At 40.9% G+C, this 10,188-nt stretch overlaps 1 protein-coding gene across 7 annotated transcripts in view; it reads right to left on the bottom strand.

Annotated features, from left to right (window-relative positions):
• The window catches only part of Foxp1 (forkhead box P1), a 425,908-nt gene that overhangs the window by 149,909 nt on the left and 265,811 nt on the right, over window positions 1-10,188 (bottom strand). For all 7 annotated transcript variants that reach the window (XM_017796949.2, XM_008828278.3, XM_017796947.2 and 4 more), the window contains one exon: window positions 8,151-8,297. In XM_017796949.2, the coding sequence (XP_017652438.1) occupies window positions 8,151-8,297 (147 nt within the window). The remainder of the gene's footprint in view (window positions 1-8,150; window positions 8,298-10,188) is intronic.

The following is a 10,188-nucleotide window of genomic DNA, read 5'->3' as shown; positions in this document are numbered from 1 at the left end:
CACACACACACACACACACACACACACACACACACACACACAGAGTCTCTACACTTAGTACTTGGGACTTTAAAATCCAATCCTTTCACATCCTCTAACTGTCATCAACATTTTTTCAGACAATGTCAATAAAATTGATTGCTTACAGTTCTGAGTTCTGCTCAGCACATGGAAACAATATAATTTAAAGTATTTTTCAATGGGAGTGGAAGGAGACAGAGAACCTCAGGAAGCCAACACAGCATTTGGGGTGTGTGTGGATGGAAAGGGACAAACCAGAAGCAAAAGAAATGACCTGAATATTATAGGATGCTGGAAACTTGACAAAAACTCCCACTATGTAAACCTAAACCTTACAGTTCTGCTGACTGACATGTCTTCCTGTCAGATATGAACGATGGCTCTGGAACACTAATACACTCATTAAATGCTAGCTCCCTGTATTTAAAATATTCTGTGTTCTGGCATTCCGGCCTCTCCACAGCTTTGCGGCAATCATATACGTAAGGCACCCAGATGACACGGTTGCTGAGAAGCCTCATGCCTTCAACAATCTGTTGCTTTTACAAGCTTAATCTAGGTATGAAGGAACTGATTGTGGAACCACGTGGAGTCGACATCTTCAACTCAGCTCTGTATCACAGAAGCCATGGGAGGTGGCACACTCCCATGATGCCTAGCAACCAAGCAGGGATCCAGCTCCCCCATCTATAACACTGAAAAATAACGTTCCAGTTTTTTTCCTTCTCTTTTCTCTGCCCCCCTTTCCTGAAGCACAAGTGGACGACCAGCAAGGGTCCGACAGTGTTATTCCTAATTACCTTTTTTTTTTTCACTCTTGATCCTGTGGCTCTCATAATTAGTTACCTGGGGCTGCAATCCAATTTGAAGTGATGACAAGAAAGTGATCCATGAAAAAGTAATAAGTTAAATCCAATTTCAGCCTTCCTCTAATTAAATGCACATGGAACTAATGACTCCAGCCCCAGCATTTCAGTGATAATGGTAATTAGTGAGGTGGGAGTTACTCTCTTTCTCAATACTAGAGGTGTAAACCACAAGGTAAAATGGTAGGAACACTCTTAATTACATGTGTCATTTTGTCAGCAATTTACACATTTTTGACCAGTCAAGTATGTTTTTTCCCCTGTCCCTCTCCACCTCCTAGCCCCAACAGTGATTATAACACACTGTTCCATGTTCCAACACATGAAAGCTCAGAGGAGAGCCTGTTAGACTTGAGGATAAGGAATCACTTTTCTTTGCTGTTGATCACTGCTCTAGGACACACGCACACACACACACAGAGCCACACACACGGGTACAATTAGGATAATTACATAGATCTAAGTGGCCCCCTCATTGAAATCAGATATTTACAGTGGAATTGGTTTTTGTTGGTTTGGCTTTGTTTTTGTTTACAATATGGAAAACATAATAATTTGCTTATTTATGGAAAACATGACAGTCAGTAGGGGATGAGAGAGCACACATGGAAGGAGAGGCGGCCATTAACGGTTTGGTGGCACAATGAAAGCCTGTGGGTCCAGGAAACCTGGCTTCCTTTCCCTGCTTTATCCCTGTCTGGGTGTTCTGTGGTAACTCCCAGAACCCCTCCCAGTCTGAATTTCCCTCCTCCAGAATACAGTTGCCTACCCAAGAGAAATGCTATGAGGTTTGCCCACTGACTAAATCTCATCATCTACCAAGCGATACTTTTATACATATTAGTGTCTAATCTACATTTTAATGCTTAAATACACAGAGGTAAAGTAACCATAAATAAATGTCCAAACTGGGATAATTGTGAGTGGGAGTTCCCAATAAAATAACCCACCTAAGCATGGAGTGGAGTTGTCCTACTCAGACTGGGACAGAGGATCATTTTACATAGAATTCAAAGTGAAAGCCAGGCACACCTTTAATCCCAGCACTCTGGAGATAGAGACAGGTGGATCTCTGTGAGATTGAGGCTAGCCTGGTCTACATAGTTCCAGGCCATCTGGGACTATAAGGATACCCCGCCTCAAAAAGCAAACAACAACAACAACAACAAAAAAAAAAACAGAAAAAACAAAAATACAACTCACATCATCATTTTGGTGGCAAAGACAAAACATTACTGTTAGAAACAAAATCTAGAGTATTAACTTGAACACTGCATGAAGGTTGTCAAACCCTTAAAACTGGATGCAAAATTCTGAATCTATGGACATATTTCTAGGAGATGGGAGGGCCATTGTCTCCATCATATATATTTTTAAACATATTTGTGTGTGTGTGTGTGTGTGTGTGTGTATGATGGGGATCACACCTGCCACAGTGTGTGTCTGGAGATCAGAAGATGTCTTTGTGGATTCAATTCTCTCCTTTATTCTACTGTATGTATGGGGGACCAAACTCAGGTCATCAGGCTTGCAAGGCAAGTGTCTTTACTCACAGAGCCATTCTACTGTGTCCTTCTGCTATGTTTTTAATGGTTTCTGTAATCTAGAAGACTTAACAACCACTTCTTTTTTATTGAATTTTTGCAAACTTCATGAAATATATTTTGATCATATTTAGACTCCCTCTTCTATCTGCACCCCTCTTATAGCCCTGCCGCCGGGTTCCATGTACTCTGTCATATTAAGGCCTATCAAGTCAATGCTGTGCCTTCAAATATCCTTGAGTGGGTGTCCATCCACTGGAACCTAGTTAACCTATCACACCCTTAAAGAAAACCAACTTTCCCTCTTCCAATTGTTATCACCTGCCAATAGTTCCTCATCTAAGGTTAGGGCTTCTTGTCCACTTTTAGGCTGTGATTTTGTCTGACTTGAGCTTGCATTGATCTTGTGTATGCTGTCATCATTTTTGTAAGCTCACATGAGTAACTTCTCAGCTGCCTGGAAAACTCTGTTCCCTTGTGGGTTATCCACTGCCTCTGGTTCCTACCAATAACTACTTCTAAAGCATCATTTTTACGTCATTATTCCTTATCAAGATTTAAAATTTTAGGGACTTGGGACTCTCCAGAGGTGTGTGGCAAGAAGACATCTTAAAAGGAATCAAAATATCAGTGCTTCAAATTGATTTTAAATATCAGAGATGCCAGCTGTAGGCAATGTTCTTTCATAGCACAACAGAACCTGTTTACCTCCCTCCTCTGAATCACCTACTTTCCTTATTTGATGTATAAGGACTTTTTTTGTTAATGGTTGGTATATCAAGACCATTCTATTTCACTGTCTACAATAGAAAACTAAAATTTCCTTTAAGGATTTCCTCTTAACAATTTATTCCTTAGTGAGTAAATGGAAATGATTCGGGGTACTAAGATTATATGCGGCAGTAAAGCAATGCAAAAGTGCTGCTTAAAGCACATCTTATATAACTGCAAATAAAATTGAAAACAAATAAACCTGCTTGATTTTGTACTTTAAATTCCTCCAGTTGAAGGAGGAACCCTTATAATCCTTAGCTTCCAAATATACCAAGAACTGATCCTCAAGTGAGTTTCACTATCGATCCTTCTGGAAAAAAAATGGCCTTCTGAGCCAAGGGCTTATACATGACATAACTTTCGAAGGAAAAGGACAGCAGGCGGGAAAACAATCAGATGATTGGCTTCAAGTTCACATTCCTTATAGGCGGTCTGAAGCTGTGGTCAGCTTTATCCTGGAAGTAATACACAAGGTTTGCTTTCTTCTCTGACTGTCACTCTGCCAGAATAGGCATGTACTTTTACTTTGGGAGGAGAAAATGTGTCATTTGATTTCTTTCCAGTTTATGGGCTCTCGCCAACAACTAAAATGCTTAAAAAACCAAAAGGAATTACTACCCAGAAATGGTGGTCAAAGTTCCAAAACCTGATCAATAAAATTGTTCATCTACTTCCAAATTAATCTCGACTAATAAAGTTGTAGGTTTTCGAGGTTATGAGCACACCTGCACTGTGAAGCATTTATTTCACTTATTTAAGCAATCCTCAAAAGTGCATAAATATTTATAAAAGGGAGCCTACTATTTTTACCCACCTCTTTTTTTTTTTTTTTTTAGCAATATCAAATTAATTCATTTGTAACTGCACAACATCTTGAAGACAAGATCTGTGTCGCTAGCTTAGGGTCCCTATGAGCACCAGCCCAGCGTCCAAGCATACTGTAGTTCTTCTCAAATGTTCACCAAAAGAAGTGCATTTAATGAATTCAGATCGCTTTGATTGTGAATTGAGGATGAAGCCAATTTTCAATTTTCATTTCTATCATTCATAAAAGAAATTTGCAAGGCAAATTAATAGAGTAACTAAAAAGACAATGTAGGATGCGAAGTCGAATACCGGTCAAGAACTTCACAAGTGGTACCCATAACCCACTCACGCCTTCCTCATCAATTAGGCAGGATGTCTCCTAAGATTACAAGCCAATAGGCTTGGTTCAGATATGTATCTGCAGCATGCTGTTTCTCTCCTATTGACTCGCCTCTCTTGGAAATTAGTCCACGCTGGTGATGTTTGACTTCAGTCTATGATCTCTATCGAGTAACCATTTATAGTCTCCTCTAACTTTCCATTTTCTTTTGTTTGTATCATCAGCCTGTGAAACTAGAGAGCGCTGCCAAATATGAAGTGGGGAAGTGAGAGATATGCTTAAAATATGAGCCACAGTATATTTGGAGATTTAGGTTCCTTTCCTTTCCTTTCCTTTTTTTTTTTTTTTTTCTTTTCTCTATAGCTATCAGCAGATCAAATTCTTCTTCCCTGTCAAGTCTTCCTCTATGCAGAAGATCTGAAATCTTCTAAAATAGGTCTCTGAGTGTAGTTATAAAGGGTAAGGAGATCAGAAATGAACACGGTGCAGATTGGCAGGAGGACTTCCCTTTCATTTCAGAGCCACTCCGGCTGAAACGCCCCAGAGAGGACAAGGCACAGCGAAACAAGACTTCAATGTGAAGGTTATTCCTTCCGTGAAGCACCAGTCTACATACATCTTTTTATAAGGAGAAAATATACCATGTGATTGAGGTCAGTAATTTCTCTTTTCTCCTTTCTGTTTTTGGAAGGCCAGCCAAACTAATAAAGGCTACTGGATTTGCATGACCCTATACTCTGGGAGAGGCGAGGATACAAAGACAGACAGACAGACAGACAGACACACACACACACGTGTCAGTTCCTCACCCCCCTCCACAAGTCTGCCAAATCTTAAAGTCAGTCTAAATTCTCTGCTTGTCAACTCTACTACTGAGAGACTAAGAAGAAACTCAAGGCATCTTCTTCAGCAACATCAGCCTTGATGACTGGCCCACTTTTATCTTTTCTACAGAGACTGAAGGGCTTAGCAGAGTTTATTAGTATGGCTCTGATACTGCCCTTGCCAAAAACCATGACACCCTCCATGTCAAATTCTTTGGCTTGGTGGTTAAAATCCTAGGATAGGCCAGAAAAAATAGAGCCCTCAAAAAGAAATCCCCTGAAATTTTATTTCACATAATCTAGCCCTAAAGAAGCTCAGTTAATTTTAGGAAGGAAGTTATCTAAAAGTGTTATGGTATAAAAATGCCAAGTAGGAGGGTGAGGAGACAGCTCAGTGATCAAGTGTTTGTTTCATGAGCATGAGGATCTGAGTTCGGTTCCCCAACACCTGTATAAAAACTGGGTGCAGAGATAGGCATCTGTAATCCTAGTGCTGGGAGGTGGAGAGAGGTGGATTCCTGGAGCTCACTGGCCAGACACATAGCTGTGTGGGTGGACATGGGTTCAGTGAGAGACCCTGTCTCAAAAAATAAGGTGGAAGGAGATTGAGGAACACACCTGATGTCAATCTCTGGGCTTCCCACCATTCACAGACAAGTGTACACACACACAGACACACACACACACACACACACACACACACGCACACACGTACACACGCACAAGTATGAGTGAAAATTAGTCTAGTATTTTTCAAAAATCACAAATGGTATTCAATATTCTATAACAATGTAATTGGATTGTGTCTATGTATATTTCTTAAAACTTTAAACTGAAGCTCCACCATGGATTGTTTTTTTCCTTCAATACTATACTGCCATTTTCCCAATGCGCTTGAGGCCTGATAAATCCAATAGGACTCCAGGTATTTTTAAGGCTGTGAGAGAGCTCCAAGAGGAGGCCAAAGAATGGACAGGCATTTGAATCACTGAGTGACAGGCTGGGCCAGCTCCCTGTATACATTAATAAATTAGAATTTTAATTGCGTCTCTGTCTGCAGGAGATGCCCCAGTACTTTAATATGTACCAACAATTGGCTATGTTATGGAATCTGCAATGTGGCCTCCGCTGCTGACCCCTGAAACACAATTCCCAGACTGACTACGGAAACTGTTCAGTTTGATCCTTTCAACTTATTTGAATCCTGACAAATAAGCTCACAGCCGCAAGGTCAACACAGTCATATTTCATCCTCCAGTGCTGTTCTTAAGACATCTGCACAACAAAGGAGTTCTTACAACACCTGACACCAGCCATCCATGGCTCTATACCTCATTAAAAACGTTCCCGGCACCCTCACTAACATTAAGAGGCATGTGAGTTGTTCATAGTTGACCAAACAACTCTTTTCAGAAGAGTTCATAAACAATGCATACTGTTGTTCAACTTGTCCAATAATGTGTCACTAGAGTGTTGAACTTTTTTGGCAGAGGAACCACTTCTCAGGCCCCTGTAGGTTGCCCAAAGTTAGACTGATCTTTGTAAAATAGTTTGAAAGTTGCTATTAGTTCATTCCAGGCCAGGAAAAGTCAACGCACATTGATCGGATTGAATTGTACCAACTTGTACCCATGTGCTGCCGCTCAGAAATTGTTCCAAAATTTGCAGTGTGAGAAACCCATTGTTAGTCTCCAATCAGGGGGACACCTAAAATCTATCTCATATCTTGAATGTGAGCATAAATATCCTGACTCAAGTTTCTTTGAAATTTCTACTGCAATTTTCTATTCTATGTCCAAAATCCAAATTAGATTTTATGAACTCACTCCTTCTACTCCATTAACCCCTTGGCCTCAATGTGCCTGAAATGATAAGTTGCTAAAACAATTTTTTTTGTATCATTACATAAAAATTGTTCCCTATTTTCAATTAATGATTCAGGAACATTCTGCAAACATCTACTAAAGGAGGGCATGCATTCTATTATACTCATTACTGAGTATGATATTCAATCTACCACATCCTCCTGGAGCCAAATAGAAGTTCTTGACATTACGGATACCTGGGACAGCCAAATAAAGCTCTGTTCTAGGGTGCCATGGGTATTGCAGAATGATTAGTGGCATCCTTAGTCCAATACCTATAAGATACAAGAACCACCTCTGCATCCTTGTCCCCTGGTTATGAATATCAACAATGTCTCCAGAACAAGGAATTCTTACATACCATCAGTGGGGAAGTGAGGTAGTCCAGTCACTATGAAAAGGGCCCTCCAAAAGTATGAGGATCCTCAAAAGCTCAAAACTGGAACTACCATATAGCCCAGCTAGACCACTCCTGGTGGTCTGCATTTCCTGGGTATTGTTCAACCAAATAAAGAATTGTATCCTGTCACTTGCAACAAAATGGTTGGAAATGGAGGGTGTACTATTAAGTGAAATCAGCCAACCCGAAGGGAGAAAAGTGATTACATGGGGTTAGGAAGGGGGGTGCTAAAGAAGGGTGGAAGGATATGGTCAAAACTGCTCTATACCTATATGAACCCCATTATTATTAGTATCTGGAAATAAAAATGTCTATGGAAATCAACTATTGGCCACAAACACTTTTCCATAAGAATCACTGCATTAAAGTATCCATGTGTCTAAGTGTGCACGTGTGCCCATTCTTAGTCCCAGAGAGACTAAATGACACATTGGAATTCCAAGCATTTTCCTCACTTGTAACTTACACTGTGTATTCAACAACTCAGCACTTGTGACCCTCGCTCTTCTAGCATGTTGCATTATGGGTAGACATTCTTCCTCCCGACAATAAAACTTTTGGTCAAACAGACAGTTTCCTCACAATGTCACCTTCAGGCCTAAAACTGAAAACACACATTCTGCAAACGGTATGCAATGTTCGATTTAATCCACCTCTGAATTACTTATTGCACAGGGTAGCATGTCAATGTCTTTAAAAGAGCAGTTACCTGAAGAGCTGGTTGCTTGTCATTCCTCTTGGGAGACTTTAACCCACTAACTTGTTGCTGCTGTTGCTGCTGCTGCTGCTGTTGCTGCTGCTGCTGCTGCTGTTGCTGCTGCTGCTGAAGAAGAAGCTGCCTTGCCACCTGCAGGGCCTGCAAGAGAAAAAGAAGGAAACAATTGAGTTATCACACAGGTCTGTGACTCTCTCATAAAGAGGATCTCAGGAAACACCCTTCAAGGCCCCAACTGTCCCATTTCCAGGCGAAGGAAATAGCGTACAAATCTTCTCACCAGTCTATGTTGAGAACTTGCCCCAATTTGTTTAACATTTCCCTTGATTTAGACACTTTTGTCTAGAGCTCTTTAGGCACAATACTTCATCTCCACCAAATATACCTACCATGAAACGTGGACATATGAGTGGCGGCACTTTGGGGATAGACACTGGGCAGGAGGGGCCCAGGAAAGACAAGGCTTTTATTGAGGGTACTGAATCCTACCTGATTCTTCTTGGGGGGAATTTGTGAACTCAAATTGAAGGTTGTATTTTCACCTCATCTCAATCTAAATAAAGAGGAAGAACTAGGCAGTGAATCACAGGGAAAGCAAGTCACCATGAGAACAGTTATTCAGGCAGGAGGGTCAGAGCAGATTGAGGCATTCCTAGAATAAGCTCACAAGAAGACCTAAGAAAATTTAGGAGCTAGGGGTGTGGTCCAGTTGATGGAGTGCTTGCCTGGCAGACACAAAACCCTGGTTGGATTTCTAAAACCACATGAGTTGGGCATGGTGGCAAAGACCTTTAATCATAGCACTTAGGAGGAGGGGGCCAGAGAGTCAGAAGTTCAAGCTCACCCTCAGCTACAGTTTCAAGAGGCTGCCTAGACAGACACACACAGAGATAGCTAAATAGAAAATAAAATTAAAACAGCACATCCAACTACTAGTTATCTTAACTCTTTCATTATGGACCTGAGAACAAAGCTGGTTCTATGTAAATGACTCTTCCAAGCTTTCAAAAACATGATGGTTTCCCTTAAGGTGGCAGTTACAGAGGTGCTGTGAACTGGGGCTAAGACAAAAGGAAAAAAGAGACATACAAAGGTTGAATATATGACTGGCCAGGCTTTACTTTTTAAGTTCAAGTAAAGAAAGAAATATTATCAATAAGGATCGAGCCAGAATGACAATAATAAGTCATAAAATTAAGGACAGGAATAATGGCAGGCCTCCCCAAAGATGGCGGCAGGATTGGCTGCCAAAAACTGAGGTGTGCCGACACTGTGCCAGCAAATCGCATAAAAAGTCAGGTTGCTTGGGCCTATTCAAATGAGAATAAAAAATGTATACAACGCAAAATTGGCAAGGATGCTGACCAAACAATGGATGTACTTAAACAAAAAGAATTCTTAGACACATTAAAATATTTTAAAAGACTTATTTATTTATATTTATTTGTGTGTGTACATACACATGTATATGTGTATGTATGCCACATGTGTACAGATGCCGGAGGAGGGCAGAAGATTCAGATCCCCTGTAGCTGGAGAACAGGCAATTGCGAGATGCCCAGAATGGGTGCTTGGAACTGAACTCGGGTCCTCTGGAAAAGCAGTAGGTGTTCTCGATCATCTCTCCAGCCCCTAAAACACTTTTATATGGTAGCTAATTATTTGTGCATCAAGAGAGAGGCGCACACATACACATGACCAATGCCTCCAATGAAATATGATGCTACTGGCTTCGAAAGTGTGCCCAAGGACTGACAATGGTCCTGTGCTATGTTCCTTGACACAGAACGGCCACTTCAGTCAGATAGTGAAGTGTGTAGCTATAGGAAGTTACAGCAGCAGGGCTGAGGGAGAGACAGCTCAGATAGCCAAGGCCTCTCATGTATTGCACTCAGGAGAACTGGGAAACAGAAGATAGTAATGGGATTCCCACACTTGAGACATCTAGAAAGACTGAGGGTACTCTGTGTCCTTCTAAGACAAGCTCACTAAACCGAGCTCCTAACTGTATTTCTTTTTTTTTTAATTAATT

Source organism: Nannospalax galili, unplaced genomic scaffold (genome assembly GCF_000622305.1).
Source record: "Nannospalax galili isolate Female #2095 unplaced genomic scaffold, S.galili_v1.0 scaffold1013, whole genome shotgun sequence".
Lineage (NCBI taxonomy): Eukaryota > Metazoa > Chordata > Mammalia > Rodentia > Spalacidae > Nannospalax > Nannospalax galili.
This window is presented reverse-complemented; position numbering and strand designations above follow the sequence as displayed.